This window comes from Salmo salar, chromosome 01 (assembly GCF_965601325.2).
Source record: "Salmo salar chromosome 01, fSalSal1, whole genome shotgun sequence".
Taxonomy (NCBI): domain Eukaryota; kingdom Metazoa; phylum Chordata; class Actinopteri; order Salmoniformes; family Salmonidae; genus Salmo; species Salmo salar.
This window is the reverse complement of record NC_138291.1, coordinates 60973104-60992812: the sequence shown is the minus strand read 5'-3', so window position 1 is coordinate 60992812 and position 19709 is coordinate 60973104. Positions and strand designations below refer to the sequence as shown.

Here is a 19709-nt window from a genome sequence, read left to right as displayed (position 1 = left end):
TAACAGTTCTAACAGTCAGTTTCTTAACAGGTGCATGTTTATCAATAATTGGAAGAAGCAATTTCATAAATTCATCAAGTGCAGCGTCTGGATGCTCCTCATTAATCACATCAGACAAACAAATATTTTTAACATCATCCACAAAAGAGTCACAGCAAAATGTTTTGTATGATCTCTTATACATTATTTTAGGCCCATCTGTTGTAACTTGGCTTTCCTGGATATAGCCACTATATTGTGATCATTGCATCCAATGGGTACTTATACAGCTTTAGAACAAAGTCCTACAGCATTAGTAAAAATGTGATCGATACATGTGGATGATCTTGTTCCTGTAGTGTTTGTAAACACCCTGGTAGGTTGATTAATAGCCTGAACCAGATTACAGACACTGGTTACAGTGAGAAGCTTCCTCTTGAGCGGACAGCTTGATGGAAACCAGTCAATATTCAGGTCCACAAGAAAGTAGACCTCTCTGTTTACATCACATACACTATCAAGCATTTCACACATATTATTTAGATACTGACTGTTAGCACTTGGTGGCCTATAGCAACACCCCCCCAAAAAAAGGCTTTAGATGTGCCAAGTGAACCTGCAACCACAACACTTCAATATCACTTGACATAAGATCTTCTCTAAGCATTACAGAGATATGGCTCTGAATATATACAGCAACACCTCCCCCATAAGCATTCCTGTCTCTTCTATAGATGTTATATCCTTGTACTGCTACTGATGTATCATCAAATTAATTATCTAAGTGAGTCCTAGAAATGGCTAATATATGAAGGATATCTGATGTTAGCAAGTTACTGATTTCATGAACCTTATTTCTAAGGCTACATATATTAATATGGATTATTTTCAGCCCTTTCCATGGTAGCTTATCAGAGATAGACATATTATTGAAAAGAGCAGACAAAGCAAGAGAAAACTATATGCATTCAGCAGTCCATTAATCAATTGGTGTGTGTGTGTGTGTGTGTGTGTGTGTGTGTGTGTGTGTGTGTGTGTGTGTGCAGTGGGGTTGAAGCTACGAACCCATAGGCTTGGCTCTCTCATCCCTTCCAGGCTTCTGGGAGGGAGGGTGGACAATGAGCCTGTCATAGTGGATGTAAGCAATGTCCCCACGCGCTCTGGCAGCTTTCATGGCTGGGATCAGTTCTTTCCTCTTCTGGCGCACAGCTTCAGGATAGTCCTCGTTGAGGAAGATATACATTCCTCTCAAGTTCTTGGCTCTTTCCAGAACAGCTACCTTGTCCTTGAACGTCAGGAACTTGACCACTATCGGGCCTATCACCAGGGATGGTGGTGGGTTTTCCAGTCCTGTGGGTGTGCTCCACCTCAATCTTCCTGTGGTCCATCTTCAATTTCTCAGAGATTATTTCCCTCACTTTGTCCTCAGACTCAGTCCAGGTCTCATGGTGAGATTCTGCAATTCCATCCACAACCATGTTGTTCCTCCTTGATTGTCCCTCAAGATAGTCTAATTTATCTGTCATTGTTATCATGGATTCACACACAGAATTGATGTCCTCTCTCAATGACTTACAGATTGCTGTCATCTTGCCGTTCACCTGTTTCAACTCATCGAGCTGACCCTGGGAGAACTGCAAACTGTTCTTCAAGTCCTGGACCTCTCTGGTCTGTTTGTCCAATCTTTTATTAGTGGAATCCACGAGTATTTGGACAAAACACTTGAAGCTATTTTCTTGTTGTAACTACTTCTTGTAGGTCTCTTTTTGTTTGTTTAAAAGATCCTTCACGTGTGATGGTGAGGCACCACTGACCTCAACGGTACTCCCGCCGGCTTTGGTTTTTGTCATAATAGCTAGCAATGTAGGTTACGCAGTTACTCCTCGCAGTTCCAGACAGGGCAGGTCATGGGAAAAATTGAAAACAAACAGCAGGGAACTAGACAGCCATAAACCAGGGACAATACGCGGTCCCAGCCATAATTGCTAACCGCGTCGTGGGCTGTGTTCAAGAAAACCCCGCTAGCTTGATATGCAGCTAGCTAGTAGCTACGCTAGCTGCAACACCAAATAGCTGCATCGCGGGATCCAAACTAAGAAGTTAGCTAGCTACCAAGAACTTTCCAATGGAGTCGGCGTAAGTGCCCAGCCGGAGTCAATCTAGCCCTGCCCAGGTGCCTGGGCAGGGCGTCGGGTTCACTCGGACATGTAGACTTCAGCGGTCTCGGGGATTCTACGGAGGCAATGTGGCAATCGAGGGTGAACGAGGGCGACAGGGCACAGATTCCCTCTACCTCCTACATTCTCGATGCCGTCCATCGATCTGGATGGTCAATGAGGGAGTCAAGGTCCACGGGCAGCTCCCGGGCTGCAATCTCATCTTTGACCACCTCCGATAATCCGTGAAGGAACATGTCGAACAATGCATCTGGGTTCAAGGCACTCTCAACCGCCAACGAGGTTGAGAGTGCTCAACTTTGACCACCGCGTAGTCTGCCACACTTTGGGAGTCTTGACGTAGCTGGAACAGCTTATGAGCAGCCTCTCTCCCGGACAACAGAGAATCAAACACCTTCCGAACTTCCCCCACAAACTCCTCTAGACTGAGGCAGACGGCAGACTGTTGCTCTCACACCTTGCCAAAGTCCAGGCGAGTGCCCTGCTCCCAGTGTTTCCTAATTTTCAAGCTGTAGCCTTCTTCATTCCCCTCAGACCGCTCGAGGATAGCGTACATCATAACTCTGATGTCCGGGAGTGCACTCGCCTGGGCTTTGGCAAGGTGTGAGAGCAACCTTGCCAGGTTGGGGCAATAACTCACTATATTATGCCTGGTTTTGGTTTGGTACATAGTAAGCATAATACTGAATAAACCCAGTTATTGTTACCACTTTGACACACTGATTGTCAGCACTGTGACCTCATCTCTACGGCCTTATGTCCTACTGTACCTGGGACGAAGTGAAATCAGTAAGTAAAGTACGAGTCTACAGTATAATGATGCTGTAGTGTAGGGGCTGCCATGTATCTGTGTGTATACATATTAACCTCCAAAAGAAGTTGAAATTACAAAAATACAATACTTTATCAGGATATTGAAGATAATGAGCAGTTTTTTGAGAGATCACAATCAAGTTCAACTCACTCAAAATAACATCAGCCTCCCTTCACTATACAGGTCAGTCAGATACAGTAGAAGATGGCAAAAACACTGATAAATGGCTTATGACAGAATCTTTGGATTCCGTTCATCTCTCCAGAGCTGTGGGCAGTGTGTGCGTATGAGAGACAGAGAATTCATATGCATATGCATATGCATTCATATGTTGATGGATGTAGATGCATGTTTTGCAATTATTGCAGGGCTCTGTTTCTTAAACCTTGGTTAAGGACGGGTGGTGTGTACCTCTTTCTCTCTCTTTCTAAATCTCAATTTCTCTCTCTCACTCTCTTGGCAGGTTTCGGCTGTCACCAGCCCTGTAAATGTGCATGACATCCCTCTCCCTGTGAAAAAGTTCATAGTGGGGGTTGGGGTGGCATTGGGGAGGCGGTCTAGGTGCTGCCTAACCTGTTATACAGCTCAGGTTGCGGTCAGAGAAAGCATTTAACACAATGTATTTAACACAGATCCTCTTAGGTTGACAGAACAGCTAAGGTACAGAGGAGACAACATTGCCTGGGCTTTCAGAGGACGCATCTACGAGCATCACAAGGTGAGTCCTTCCCATCCTATACCCAAATCTGAGCCCAGTACAGGCCCAGCATATATGTATATGAGCTACGCGGCCACATTATAAGGTTTTTGGTGCCATTAGAATAAGATATTTAACAAATTGATGTCATTCGTGCTGATGGTACAATGGAAATTTTAATCATAATTTAGTGCTCTTGTTTCTGCTGTGTCAACTGGTAATAGAATGAACCTTATAAGTCCTGAGACCCCAGCCCTAAACAGTTACATTCATGAGTTTTATTGACAAAGGTGAATATCCAACTAGTCAGTGACAACTGTGTGGAGTTTGGCATTTGTGACAGCAAACATGTGAGCTTATTACAGTATTATAGACACAATGTCCTTGGATTTCCTATTATCTTCTATGTAGAAGAACCCCTTACCTTCTAATGACTCTTGTGTAGCATGTGAGCATTATATAGTTTGTGAGAGTCTCAGCTTTTCATAGAAAGCTTTTAATAGTTTGTAGCTCAAACCATACAGACGTTTTTATAAAAAGAACCGGGCCCCTCGTCTCACTAACATCACTCTACTCAGCCCCCGTTAAACACAGACTAATGGTTGGTACCAATGAATGCAGAATAAATAGAAAAATCTAATGGTACAACCCAAAAGTCTGTAGCTCATTGGGTTAACAATTCATTCTTTGTAACGCTAATACTAAAAATCCTCTTCTCCTGATAAATTATGTCCGATTCACTTCAGATTTTGTATTTCAACTCATAATTGCACATAAAAGAATATGCATACATTATAGAGTGCTTGCTTTGTTTTCCAACTGATCTTGTGTCCTTTCTGTCATCCTGTGAACCCCGTTCATTGCTGTTCGCAGCAATACTATTCCATTTTAAATGTCTTGCTATTCAGATTAAATAGTCCCTCATTTCATTTCCTTGAAATAAATATACATGAGAAAACATGTAGATATCTGAAAAGTAAATATCGACCTGTGTAACCTTACAGCTTCATTTGAAGATGTGGCAAGAAAGGATGGTTGTTTTATTTGTTGTGCTTTTAGTGTAGTTGTTTCGATCCATTTAGTTTCCTGAAGATACACCCATAATTGCTGTCTGGTTGTGGGTTTGTGAGTCATCGTCTGAGCAAATTTGTTGTGTTATCTGAACATTGTGAAATTATGGGGATTATATCGATGTGTAGGTGTAGGTAGTGGTAGTGGCATATTTCAGTAATGTATTTCAGCACATGGGTTATTGCTGTTGGATGGTTTCTAATGAACTTGGCATCACCCTTGCAAGGCATTTTGAAAAATAAACTTTAATGCCCAGAACTGTAAATAAATCAATGAAGTGGATTTTGCTTGTGGGTTACTATTCATCAAACATATAAGGCTGGTTTCCCAGATCCAGATTAAGCCTAGTCCTGGAATGAAATTCTCCATTGAGCAAGCTTTTTAGTCCATGACTATACTTAATCTGTCCGGGAAACCGGCCCATAGTGTCTTTTATAGTACCATTGTTACTTGATATCTGTTTGAGGTGTTGCTGTTGTATTACATTCTCCATAGTGGTCAGATGAGAATGAAGCCACCATACAATTATTATCAAATATGCAATATTATTTCCATCATTGTCTCATAGACCTCCCTTACATATGGAATGTGTTGCTTGTTGTGATATAAATCTACAATATGAATTACATACCAAGCCATTCATGTAGGATTCTTTCTGGCCTTTAAACGAAGCCACAATAATAAAGCCACAACTACCTACTTTCTTCAACTGTCTTACTTCTTCTTTTACCTCTAGTATTAGTCAGAGATTGAAAACCTTTTTCCTTTTCATGAAACAAAAAGAGACCAGTAAAAAGTTATAACTGAATTTTTGTGTCCTCAGGTTTTACATTTTCACAGAATGCATTTGTGCTGGTGGACAGGGGCAGATTAGTTATTTGGCAATTCTGGCAAATGCCCGAAGGGCTGGTACATTTTTTGGTTGGGTGAGCAGGTCGAAACTGACACACACAAAAATATTTGTTTTATATAAAAATAAAAACTGAAAAAGGTGAATGGCTGGCAGCTTGCGGACCTGTTAAGATTTTGTATTTTGCATTTATTTTTGTGCAATTTCTTGGTTATACTAGACTTGCTTCGACTCTGTCATCAGTTAGACAGCCAAGATCATGCATCATAAAAAAAGTAAAGGGTGCCTATAAAATAAAAAGAGCACATTCTACATTGAACAAAAATATAAACGTAACTTGGAAACTGTTGGTTTCATGTTTCATGAGATGAAATAAAAGAATCCCAGAAATGTTCCATATGCACATACATTTTGTGCATACATACATTTGTTTACATCCCTGTCAGTGAGCATTTCTCCTTTGCCAAGATAATCCATCGACCGGACAGGTGTGGCATATCAAGAGCTGATTAACTTCTATGGGCTACGTGGGACGCTAGCGTCCCACCTGCGGGACACAGCCAGTGAAATATCAGGGTGGCAAATTCAAAACAACAAAATGTCATAATTCAACTTTCTCAAACATACAACTATTTTATACCATTTTAAAGATACACTTCTCCTTGATGTAAGCACATTGTCTGATTTCAAAAAGGCTTTACAGCGAAAGCAAAACATTAGATTATGTTAGGAGAGTACATAGACAAAAATTATCACACAGCCATTTTCCAAGCAAGGACATGTGTCAATAAAACCCAGAACACAGCTAAATGAAGCACTAACCTTTGACGATCTTCATCAGATGACACTCCTAGGACATTATGTTACACAATACATGTATGTTTTGTTTGATAAAGTTCATATTTATATCCAAAAACAGCATTTTACATTGGCGCGTGATGTTCAGAAAATGTATTCCCACCAAAACTTCCGGTGAATGTGCACATCAATTTACAAAAATACTCATCATAAACGTTGACAAAATATATAACAATTATTTAAAGAATTATAGATAGACTACTCCTAGATGCAACCGCTGTGTCAGATTTTAAAATAGCTTTACGGAGAAAGCACATTTTCAATATTCTGAGTACATAGCTCGCCATCACAGCAAGCTATACAGACACCCGCCAAGTTTGGGGTCCCCTAAACTCAGAATTAGTATTATAAATATGCTCTTACCTTTGCTGATCTTCGTCAGGACTGCTACTTCCACAAGAAATGTTGTTTTTGTTCGAAGTAATCCATATTTATGTCCAAATACCTCCGTTTTGTTCATGCGTACAGATCACTTATCCAAAGGCATAACGCGCGAGCGCGGTACCAGAGACAAAAAGTCAACATGTTCCATTACCGTACTTAGAAGCATGTCAAATGCTGTTTAAAATCAATCTTTATGGTATTTTTAATGTAAAATTGCGATAATATTCCAACCGGACAATAGCATATTCATTCAAGAAGAAAAAGAAGGAACGGCGCACTCACGGGACCGCGCATATCCAATCCCTTTGTCCCCAGGCAGTCCACTGATTGACTGAGCTCCTATTATCTGCCCAGTGACAGGAGAATGCTGAAAGAACTTTCTGAAGACTGTTGACAGCCAATGGAAGCCTTAGGAAGTGCAACGTGACCCCACAGAAACTGTAGTTTCGATAGAGAATCAAAAGAAGAACTACAATTCTGACTTTCCACTTCCTGGTTGGATTTTTCTCAGGTTTTTGCCTGCCATATGAGTTCTGTTATACTCACAGACACCATTCAAACAGTTTTAGAAACTTCAGAGAGTTTTCTATCCAAATCTACTAATAATATGAATATTCTAGTTTCTGGGCAAGAGTAGTAACCAGTTTAATTTGGGTACGTTTTTTCATCCGGCCGTGAAAATACTGCCCCCTACACCCCAACAGGTTAAACAGCACAATCATTACACAGGTGCACCTTGTGCTGTGGACAATAACAGGCCACTCTAAAATGTGCAGTTGTATCACACAACACAATGCCACAGATGTCACAAATTTTGACAGAGCATGCAATTGGCATGCTGACTGCAGGAATGTCCACTAGAGCTTTTGCCAGAGAATTGAATGTTAATTTTTGTACCATAAGCTGCCTCCAATGTCATTTTAGCGAATTTGGCAGTACGTCCAACCAGTCTCACAACCGCAGACCATGTGAATGACCATCATGTGGGCGAGTGGGTTGTTGATGTCAAAGTTGTGAACAGAATGCCCCATGGTGGCTGTGGGGTTATGGTATGGACAGGGATAAGCTACAGACAAAGAACACAATTGCATTTTATCGATGGCAATTCGAATGCACAGAGATAGCGTGAACAGATCCTGAGGCCCATTTTCGTGCCATTCATCCGCTGCCATCACCTCATTTTTCAGCATGATAATGCATGGCCCCATGTCACAAGGATCTGTACACAATTCCTGGAAGCTGAAAATGTCCCAGTTCTTCCATGGCCTGCATACTCACCAGACATATCACCCATTGAGGATGTTTGGATGCTCTGGATCGACGTGTATGACAGCGTGTTCCAGTTCCCGCCAATATCCAGCAACTTCACACAGCCATTGAAGAGGAGTGGAACAACATTCCACAGGCCACAATCAACAGCCTGATCAACGCTATGTGGAGGAGATGTGCTGTGCTGCATGAGGCAAATGGTGGTCACACCAGATACTGACTGGTTTTCTGATCCACGCCTCTACCTTTTTTTAAAGGTATCTGTGACCAACAGATGCATAATCTGTATTCCCAGTCATGTGAAATCCATAGACTACGGCCTAATGAATTTATTTAAATTGACTGATTTCCTCATATGAACATTTTGCATTTTCATTTTGTTCAGTATACATTGTCACCTCACTCAAAACAAGGGGTTGGAACCGATTCATGGAACAGAACCAAAAACCAGAAAAGAATGGAATTTTTCAAGGAACAGAATCAGAACCGCAAACGAAAGTAATTTATACTGTTCTGGACCAGAACCATTATTTTAAAAGTGTGGGAACCGGTTAATAACGTTCTTTTACATTCCGGGCATTTGTTTCCAGTCCCACAAAAAACACAACAAAGCTCCTATGCGAAGCCCTCACTCTGAAACTTATTCCAGTGACTGCCTGCCAGCCAGCTGAAAATCTTTGCCAGTGTGTGCGCGTGTAGGCAACCTGCCCCTCCCCCTCCAAAGCATAGTTTAGTAACCTGCTGATGTTGCAAGCGTGATTCAGAAATTTAGGGAGAGAGATTTTTCATTAGAGAATGGATTAACCTTTTCAAAGCTGGTTAAGGATACTATAGTTATCACGTTTCACATTGGATTTATTAACAACAAAAAGGTAAGACATGTTTTTATTTAAATTCAGGTGCCACTCTGCACACAGAACCTTGTTAGCTAGCTACATTTTTTTTTACATTTTTTGTCATTTAGCAGACGCTCTTATCCAGAGCGACTTACAGTAGTGAATGCATATTTCATACATTTATTTGTATTTTTTTATTTTTTTATTTTCCCGTACTAGCTAGCTAGCCAGCGGGTCCAATATCAAGCCAACTCTCTGAAGTTCAAAGACATTCAAAGATCCTTCATAGAAGCAGCTCTTCCGTAGGTATAATTCTGTGGGCCGAATTCAGATAATACATGTCATAACAACAAGATGCCCAGCACTTCAAGCCAAGCCTCTTCCTCCACCCTCTCTCGCTCTCTCCCCACCTGCAAAATTTCAGTCGCATCTCGCACCCTACACTCGTCTGTCCAATGCATGTAAATAGCTTGCGTGCTCCATAGCAAGCTGCTCTATCTGCACTTATTGGTGCAATAATTTACTGTTGAGCTAAATGTATGAGCTAAATCTCTGCATTCCTGCTTGGACGTGTTAGATGAAACAACTTATTCCTTGAATACCACAGTAGTTTATTCATTACACTTTAGAATAATTATGAAAGACTATGAAAGACTTTAAAAGATGATTACCCAAATCATGGACTAGTGCCACCAACTGTAAAAGATATTGACCATTGACACCAGGGGAAATGTTAGTCTGGACTGTAATTAACACTCAGGGTAGGTGTTGATTCAAGGGAACACATACACTATATGAAAAAAGTATGTGGACACCGGCTCGTCGAACATCTTATTCCAAAATCATGGGCATTAATAGCTCTTCTAGGAAGGCTTTCCACTAGATGTTGGAACATTGCTATGAGGATTTGCTTACAATTTTAAGGGGTGTCCACATACTTGTGTATATATAGTGTATAACAGGTACTAATTTCCAATATAGCCTAAGTCGTTAGCTTGGCTTTTATAACGTCTGTTTGATAAGCCTTATAAGGCTTAAGCAGTTTTTACATATTGTGTTTTTACATATTGTTTCTTTTGAACATGAGCTGCTTAAAAAAGTTGAGGAGGGCCTCCCAAGTGGCTCAGTGGTCTAAGGCATTGAATCACAGTGCTAGCTGTGCCACTAGAGATTCTGGGTTCGAGTGCAGGCTCTGTCGCAGCCGGCCGCGATGGGGAGGCGCACAATTGGCCCAGCGTCGTCCGGGTTAGGGGAGGGTTTGGCCAGCAGGGATGTCCTTGTCCCATTGTGCACTAGCGATTCCTGTGGCGGGCCGGGCGCAGTGCCCGCTGACACGGTTGATAGGTGCACGGTGTTTCCTCCGACACATTGGTGTGGCTGGCTTCTGGGTTAAGTGGGCATTGTGTCAAGAAGCAGTGTGGCTTGTTTGGGTTGTGTTTCGGGGACGTATGGTTCTTGACCATCGCCTCTCCTGAGTCTGTACGTCTGTACGCCTCTCCCGAGTTGCAGTGATGAGATGAGACAAGACTGTAACTACCAATTGGATACCATGAAATTGGGGGGTAAAAGTAAAAAATATATTGTTTTGTACAAAGAAAAGTTGAGGAGGAAGTCAGTCACTGGTACTGTCAATTGTTGAGAAACGCCATACTGTACTGCCAATGTTATGTGTCAGCACTACTGCCTGTGTCCAAGTAGGGTATGGGGATGGGATGTGTGTGTATGGCTGTGGATGAGTTGGCAGCGTGCACAGTGATGTTGGCTGGTATGGATAAAATGCCTGGGCTGGATTCTTGTCCCAGTCCGCCCCTTCTGGTACAATAATGTAATGTTTTGAAGCCAATATCATGGCACTCATAATTCAGTTTACACCATTCCCTCTTTCTGACATGCTGCCCAAACCCTCAGTATCACAATGCAGGTGAACACGTTGACATTCATGAGAGTAGTGGGTGTGGCAGTATGTGGCTGTGGTAGTAAGTATGGCATGTAAGCTATCGTGCATCTAAACCAACTTGTTTGGGAAACATTCCCCTGAGCATCCTGGCAGTGGCCATTCCTGGGGTTGCTAAGGCGTGCGGCTGTCTGTGTGTGGGTGTCGCTGTCACTCTCTCTGTCAATCAGCCAGCAGTAAATTAAAGGCAGAGAGCTTTGTCAAAAGCTTTCGAGTGGTTATCAAGATAATTATTGTCATTATAACAATATTGATGATACCTTTCAACAGACATAGTCCAATGACTATTTTGGTTGGTTTTTACATGTTAAGTTATGCAACCTGGTCTCAGAGCATTTCATATTATTCTGTACGTAAATCACACTCCATTTGTGAAATGCTCAAGCATTCATCCCACCTCCTGCCTTATCTTGTGACATAGCAAAAGTCTAGCAAAGACTGTTTAGGTGTAAGTCTGATCAGAGATGCATTAACTGTGTGCAACTGTGTGCAACTGTGTTTGTGTGTGGATGTTTCACCCACCGAGCTGGAAGAGGATGTGGTTTTTCTCTGTTAGCTACACCTCACAAAAGTTTTCATTAACAGCTATATCACCACATACGGATATTATAATAATGTGAGGCAGTTTTGTAACTAGTAAATGCAATAATTCCAAAGCTACCCTTCAATAAAAATAGTTAAAATATAAAGTTGAAATACATTTTTAATTTGGCCCCTACAAAATGATAGGGGAAAATCCTCCTTAAGGATTTTTCAATGTACATTTTATTGTTGAGCAACATCAAACCCTGTAAGATTAAATGTCTTATTTTAGAGGGAGTTTTGCTTATACATTCACATTAAAAACTGATAGTAAAGACAAACTGTACCTCACTTCTTTTTTGTTGTTGTTTTTACAGGTTATAGTGAGGACCTTTTTCTTGATATGCCGCTGTAAATAAACTTCAGAAATCATGGTGAGTCAAATCATTTATAACATTCCCTGACATTTTATAACCTTTCATGCTTCCCATTAAAAAGACAATTTGAGATTGGTATATCCATTTTTGTACTTAAATAAATTATATATTCCATTGATTCATGAAGAATATAACTTATGTGCCTTGTGTGCTTAGGTCAACTGTCATAATCCATCAGAACCAAAAATATAAGCACATTTTACTTCATTGTTAGTAAACAATATCATTGTAAACAAACCCTGTATAGTCTCAAAATATATTTTAAACTATAATGTTTATATCATGGCTGGTCAGTCCTTGTAACCATAGCTCTATCTATGAATTTGAGAGTGATAACATTTCTCCAGCCCCATCCCTCAGGTTTTTACAATAATAATGGCAGGTGAACTCTTTGTTAATGCTTGAAAAGCAGATTGCCCCTTTAAAGAGCAGGAGCCAAGAGGGAGTCAGCTTGTTTTTACGAGAACAATCTATCCTGGGGTGTATTCACAGTGTAAAAAATCAGAGCCTCAAACCATACAGATAATTTGTTTTACCAGATTCTTAGGCCACTTTGGATGAATACTGCACACATGCTAATGTAACTGTTACAAACGGGTGCTGCTTCATGACAGTGACTACAATTGTTATTTCATTTTATTTGACATCTTACTAGAATGGGGAAAGTCAGCAAAGACGTTACTCCAAAAGCTTGGTCCTGGAAGATTCACAAAGAGGAGGAGTTGTCATCACTGGAATCACAGACCCTAGTGACACTGATAAGATTGGCTTAAAAGAAGGTAAAATGTCACATACAAGTTAATTTATGATCAAAAACATTCATAATTATAACATGCAAATCATAATAGATAATTATTAGTACAACTTTTTTCTTCTCTCTACTCTTTTAGACAATGAGATTGTCGCTGTCACCATCAATCTGAACCACCTCAGTAAAGATGACAGGATGAAATTACTCAAGATCATGGAGCCTTACAATGACAACATGAGAGTTATGACAAAGCAGGATCTGAAAGCCAGCGTCAGTCTCGGCTCATTGGATGGTGGCCTCAAAGATCCTGGGGATGTAAGTGTCAGAATCAAATGTACTTCATGATTTATGCCAGCAGTCATTGCACTATGCTGACATAATAGTTCCAAGGTTCTTTTCAGTTTTGAAGAATTACAGTGCCTTCAGAAAGTATTCAGACCCGTTGACTTTTTCCACATTTTGTTACGTCACAGCCTTATTCTAAAATTGATTAGACATTTTTTTCCGCTCATTGGTTTTTAGAAATGTTAGCTAATTTATGAAAAATAAAAAACTGGAAAATGACATTTACATAATTATTCAGACCCTTTACTCAGTACTTTGTTGAAGCACCTTTGGCAGCAATTACAGCCTTGAGTCTTCTTGGGTATAACGCTTGGCACACATGTATTTGGGGAGTTTCTCCCATTCTTCTCTGCAGATTTTCTCAAGCTCGGTCAGGTTGAATGGGTAGCATCACCGCACAGCTATTTTCAGGTCTCTCCAGAGATGCTCAATCAGGTTCAAGTCCGTGCTCTGGCTTGACCACTCAAGCACATTCGGAGACTTGTCCTGAAGCCACTCCTGCGTTGTCTTGGCTGTGTGCTTAGGGTTGTTGTCCTGTTGGAAGGTGAACCTTCACCCCAGTCTGAGGTCTTAAGTGCTCTGGAGCAGGTTTTCATCAAGGATCTCTCTGTACTTTGCTCCATTCATCTTTACCTCGATCCTGACTAGTCTCCCAGGCCCTGCCGCTGAAAAAGATCCCACAGCATGATGCTGCCGCCACCATACTTCACCATAGGGATGGTGCCAGGTTTCCTCCAGATGTTACGCGTGGCATTCAGGCCAAATAGTTCAATCCTGGCTTCATCAGACCAGAGAATCTTGTTTCTTATGGTCTGAAAGTCTTTAGGTGCCTTTTGGCAAACTCCAAGCGGGATTTCATGTGTCTTTTATTGAGGAGTGGCTTCCGTCTGGCCACCCTACCATAAAGGCCTGATTGGTGGAGTGCTGCAGAGATGGTTGTCCTTCTGGAAGTTCCCATCTCCACAGAGTAACTCTGGAGCTCTGTCAGAGTGACCATCGGGTTCTTAGTCACTTCCCTGACCAAGGCCCTTCTCCCCCGATTGCTCAGTTTGGCTGGGCGGCCAGCTCTAGGAAGAGTCTTGGTGGTTCCAAACCTCTTCCACTTAAGAATGATGGAGGCCACTGTGTTCTTGGGGACCTTCAATGCTGCAGAAATCTGTTGGTACCCTTCTCCAGATCTGTGCCTCGACACAATCTTGTCTCGGCACTCTACGGACAATTCGACCTCATGTCTTGTTTTTTTCTCTGACATGCATTGTCAACTGTGGGACCTTATATAGACAGGTGTGTGCCTTTCCAAATAATGTCCAATCAATTGAATTTACCACAGGTGGACTCCAATCAAGTTCTAGAAGCATCTCAAGGATGATCAATGGTAACAGGATGCATCTGAGCTACATTGAGTCTCATTGCAAAGGGTCTGAATACTTATGTAAATAAGATATTTCTGTTTATTTTTTTAAAGCTGTTTTTGCTTTGTTGTTATCAGGTATTGTGTGTAGTTTGCTGAGGAATTTGTTTTATTTGATCCATTTTAGAATAAGGCTGTAACGTAACAAAATGTGGAAAAAGTCAAGGTCTGAATACTTTCTGAAGGTAATAAAAGAATGTATTGTGGATCAATACCTTAATATTTGCCCACTGAGTACCACATAGCATTATGCTTTATTTACTATTTATTTGTCTACAGATGCTCAAGGATACCTACAGCAGAATGCAGCAATCAGTTGAGGCACCAACTATCGAGGTCGATGGCCTCAGTGGACAATTAAATGCTGAAGGGGGGTTGAAGAGTGAAATCAATGGTCCCACTTTGAATGGGGAATTGCCCAATGTGACATTGGACACACCTGGAACTGATGGTGCTGCACAATTCACAATGCCCACCATTGGAATGTCTAGGCCTTTAATAAAAGGAGCAGATCTCGATGGCACCCTCAGATGCCTTGAAGACAGTCTATTAATACCAAAGCTCCGCACTCCAGATCCATCACTTGACTTGGAGAAACCAGAGGTTAAGACAAATGGATTTAAGTACAAGGATCAGAAATTAAAAATGCCTCACTTCAATCTACCACACATAAAAGCCAAAGCACCAAAGGGAGACGTGAACATATCAGGAGATTTAGAAGGCCCTGGTCCAGACCTGAAGATTTCAGCCCCTGGTGTGGAAATTAAATCCCCAAATGTAGATTTCAATAATCCAAATGCTGACTTGAAAGCTCCAGATGTTGACATAAAGGCTCCTTCAGGCAAATTCAAATGGCTAACTCAAACAAAGCCCAAGTTTGGATTATCTGGAACAAAAGTGAAGGAACCTGATGTCGACATAGATGCTGGCCTGTCTGCAGCTGACGTGAATCTCTCCACTCTCAACATTGATGGAGAGATAAGTGCATCAGATGTAGATTTGAGTTCACCAAAAGCTGAGGTAGATCTGCATGCTCCAGATATCAACATTGAGGCTCCCTCGAGTAAATTCAAATGGCCTCATTTAAAGAAACACAAATTTGGTCTTTATGGGCCTAAAGTCAAAGCCCCTGGTGTTAAGACAGACCTGGAGAAACCAACCGTTGATCTTTCTACCTCAAAGATTGAGGGTGAGATGAGCACCCCAAATTTAGAATTGAATTTACCCAAAGCAGAGCTGAGTGGCCCTGATGTTGACATTCATCCTCCCATTGGCAAATTTAAGTTCCCGACACTCAAAAAGCCCAAGTTCAGGCTCTCTAGACCAAAGATAAAAGCTCCAGATGTTGATGCAGATCTGAAGGTACCTGACCTCAGTCTCTCTGTCCCTGATGTTGATGCAGGTCTTGACACACCTGATTTGGACACCAATTTGTCAAATACAGATATCAAAGGCCCTGAAGTAGACCTTAACGCACCAGAAGTGGACATTGAGCCCTCTTCAGGGAAATTCAAATGGCTTACTCTAAAAAAGCCAAAGTTTGGACACTCTGGACCCAAGGTTAAGGGACTCGAAGTAGACATAGATGCTGACCTGTCTGCACCTGACTTGAATCACTCCACTCCAAACACGGATGGAGAAATACACGCACCAGATGTAGATTTTAATTTACACAAAGCTGACCACGATGCTCCAGATGTTGACATTGATGTTCCCTCTGGAAAATTCCAGTTGTTCAACCTAAAGAAGCCTCAATTTGGACTCCATGGTCCAAAGGTGAAGGAGACAGAAATGGATCTGGATGCTAATCTGACTGTACCTGACATGAGTCTCTCTACCCCTAACATTTACGGGGATATAAGTGCACCAGATGTCGATGTCAATTTACCCACAGCTGACTTGAAAGGTCCAGATGTAGATCTTCAGGCACCAGAGGTCAACGTTGAGGCACCCTCTGGAAAACATAGATTTCCAACTTTTAAAATGCCCAAAGTTAACTGGTCTGGACATAAGGTGAAGGGACCAGACCTTGATGTTGATGCTGGTCTGAAGACACCAGATTTGGACCTATCAGCAATTGAAGGTGACATCGCTGTTCCAGATCTCAATGTCAGTTTGCCTGAAGCTGACCTCAAAGGACCAGATGTAGATGTAGACCTTGATGCGCCCTCTGGAAAATTCAAGTTGCCGAAAATAAAATGGCCAAAAATGAGAAAAGTAAAAGGACCGGAACTTGATGTAGATGCTGATTTTAACACCCCAGAATTAGATGTTGATTTACCTGAAGCATATCTGAAAGGGCCTGACATTGACTTGAAAACAGCAGACCTCAACCTCTTAGCACCAGCAATTGAGGGAGACATTGCTGTTCCAGATCACAATGTGAGTTTGCCTGAAATTGACCTCAAAGTACAGGTTGTGGATATTCAAGCCTCAGATGTTGACCTTGATTCTCCGTCTGGAAAATTAAAGTTGCCTAAAATCAAACTGCCGAATTTGGGTTTAACAGAGCCAAGAGTTAAAGGATTAAACCAGGATGCTAATCTAAAGGCCCCAGAGTTGGATGTTTCTGTTCCTGATCTGGATGTCAATTTGCCAACAGCTTACCTCCAAGCTCCTGTAGTAGAGCTGAAAACACCAGACCGGGACCTTTCTGCCCCCCAAATTGAGGGAGACATCGCTGCTCCAGATTTGAGTATCAGTTTCCCTGAAGCTGACATCAAAGGTCCAGAGGTAGATCTTCAAGCCCTAGATGTTGACCGTAATGCTCCCTCTGGAAAATTCAATTTGCCTAAAATCAAACTGCCAAATTTTGGTTTAACAGGGCCAAGAGTTAAAGGACCAAACCTGGATGCTAATCTAAAGGCCCCAGAGTTGGATGTCTCTGTTCCTGATGTGTATGTCAATTTGTCAACAGCTGACCGCCAAGCCTGTGTTATAGAGCTGAAAACACCTGATCTTTCTACCCACAAAATTGAGGGAGCCATCGCTGCTCCATGTCTTGATATTCATTTGTCTGAAGTAGACCTTAAAGCCCCTAATCTCAACATTGAGGTTCCAATAATTGAGCTTAAGACACAAGATTCAGACATATCAGTTCCAGAGGTCGATGTGAATTTACCAAAAGCAGATATTCAAGGGTTTGATCTAGACCTGAATGCACCGGACCTCAACCTCTCAGCTCCAAAAATTGAGGGAGACATTGCTGCTCCAGGTATCAATGTCAGTTTGCCTGAAGCTGACCAAAAAGCCACCAACGACCAGCTGCAAATATCAGAGCTGAACCTTTCTACCCCAAAGGTTGAAGGAGATATCTCTGCTCCAGATTTAGATATCAGTTTTCCCATAATGGACCTTGAAGGACTAGATGTAGATCTTCAAGCCCCAAATGTTTACCTTAATGTTGATGCTGATCCGAAGACAGCAGATTTAGACATCTCAGCTCTTGAGGTTGATGTGAATTTACCAAAAGTAGACCTTAAAGTTCATGATCTAGACCTGAAAACACCAGAGCTCAATCGTTCAGCCTACAAACTTGAGGGTGAAGTGAATGTACCACAGATAGATATCAACACACCTAAAGCTGACCTCAAAGGATATGAAGTAGATCTAAAAGCTCCAGATATAGATACGGATGCCACTTCAGGCAAATTCAAATTCTCTTATTTTAAGCACCCCACATTTGGTCTTTCAAATCATAAACTGGAGGAACCCAACCTTGACGTTGATGCACCTGACATAAATATTTTAGTTCCCACACTTGAGACTGGGCTTGTAGCCCCAAAGGTAGATGTACCTCAAGCAGACCAAAATCTATCTGCTCCTAATGTTGAAAGTGATATCAGTGCTCCAGATGTAAATCTAAGTTTACCAAAAGCTGACCTCTCCGGCCCTGAGGTGGAATTGAATGCTTCTGATCTTAATCTCTCTACCCCAGAGATTGGAGTAAGTGTCCCAGACATTGATCTGAGTGTGCAGGGAGACATTAAAAGCCCTGAGGTCGAGCTGAAAGCTCCAGATGTTGACATTGAGGCTCCCTCTGGAAAACTGCCTAATTTTAAGATGCCAAAGTTTGGTCTCTCAAGACCTAGAATAAAGGAACCAGAACTTGATGCCAGTGCAGATGTGAATGCGCCTGATGTGGAAGTTTCTGTCCCCAAAATTGAGGGAGAGATTAGTACAACTGGACGGAGTCTCTTTGCTCCTGACGTTGAGGCCAGTGTTGACATACCAGATTTGGATGTCAATTTACCTGACATCAAAATAGATGACACTCACAAAAGTAAGTTAAAATGGCACTTAAAGTGGCCAAGGTTAAGATTCTCTGGCTCAAAAGATAAAGATTCTGACATGGACAATGAGGAAGAGCAGAGTGGGGATGAAACAGAGAGTGGTCAGGTAGAAGTACCCATGTTTACCTTTCACAGACTTCCACAGAACAACAAGATTGAGAGTGCGCTCCAAGATGCTGCCATTTTTGAGGCCATTGACACACCAAAGCTTGAAGGAGGCCTTGATACAGCTAGTACAGAGGTCAGTTTGTCTAAAGTGAATGTATCTTTGACTGAAGGAGGGAAAGAGACATCACCTTCAGGACCTATTAACATCATGGAGCGGTTGAAGTTGTTCAAAGCAAAAATCACCTCAGATGCATTAGACTCATCGGATGAAAACAACAGGATATCAATAAGCCTCTCCAATATGCTTGGTCTGAACATCACAGATCCCGATGCAGATTATTCCTGGTTTCCAGCCATGTGAACCTTAGACTTGGGATAAACCAACATGAATGCAACTATTTTGTAAATAAGCACCATTCCATTTGTGCATGAGTTTACAGTTGACTCCATGTTGAGGATGTGATTTGTTTCTATGTAGAAAACATAAACATGTCATTCTTTTTTATGTAGATTTGTCTCAGATATATTTGTATTCATCCATATGCTACATCTATATTTAAACAGTTGACATCAAAATGAAGGAAAATGTGCTCATTAGAACTATGTGTACTCAAACCTATTTAAATGATGGTACTATTTCCCAAATTCTGTTCACTTGGAAGTATACTCATTTTTACAAATGCCTCAGTATTGTATCTGTCACAATTCAGACCTATTTCACCCACAAAGGGGACACAATCTGTATGGAAGATGTCATCTTTACATTTTAAGCAAAAACAATAGTTGAAAAGTGAAATGTAATTAAACTATTCATGAGATATTTTTTCCAATAAACTATTATATTAATATATCCATTATGTTTCTTTGTCATTTATTGATGATCGACTACTAATTTATAATTGACTACAACCATACGATACTGTAGAATTAAATGACAGGCTTGAATTCCTCTGA

General features: G+C 41.4%; 1 protein-coding gene across 1 annotated transcript; it reads left to right on the top strand.

The window, feature by feature from the left end:
- The first annotated feature begins 3553 nt into the window (after window positions 1-3553).
- On the top strand, window positions 3554-19609 carry LOC106606541 (uncharacterized). Its single transcript, XM_014202817.3, has 5 exons — window positions 3554-3688; window positions 11789-11845; window positions 12504-12627; window positions 12739-12914; window positions 14635-19609. The coding sequence occupies exons 2-5, from the start codon at window positions 11843-11845 to the stop codon at window positions 19114-19116; spliced, it is 4785 nt and encodes a 1594-aa protein (XP_014058292.3). The 5' UTR covers window positions 3554-3688; window positions 11789-11842; the 3' UTR covers window positions 19117-19609.
- The last annotated feature ends 100 nt before the right edge of the window (window positions 19610-19709 follow it).

Coding starts and splice junctions, on each gene's coding strand:
- LOC106606541 (XM_014202817.3), top strand. Junction 12,628..12,738: donor TAAGATTGGCTTAAAAGAAG/GTAAAATGTCAC, acceptor CTACTCTTTTAG/ACAATGAGATTGTCGCTGTC. Junction 12,915..14,634: donor GCCTCAAAGATCCTGGGGAT/GTAAGTGTCAGA, acceptor ATTTGTCTACAG/ATGCTCAAGGATACCTACAG.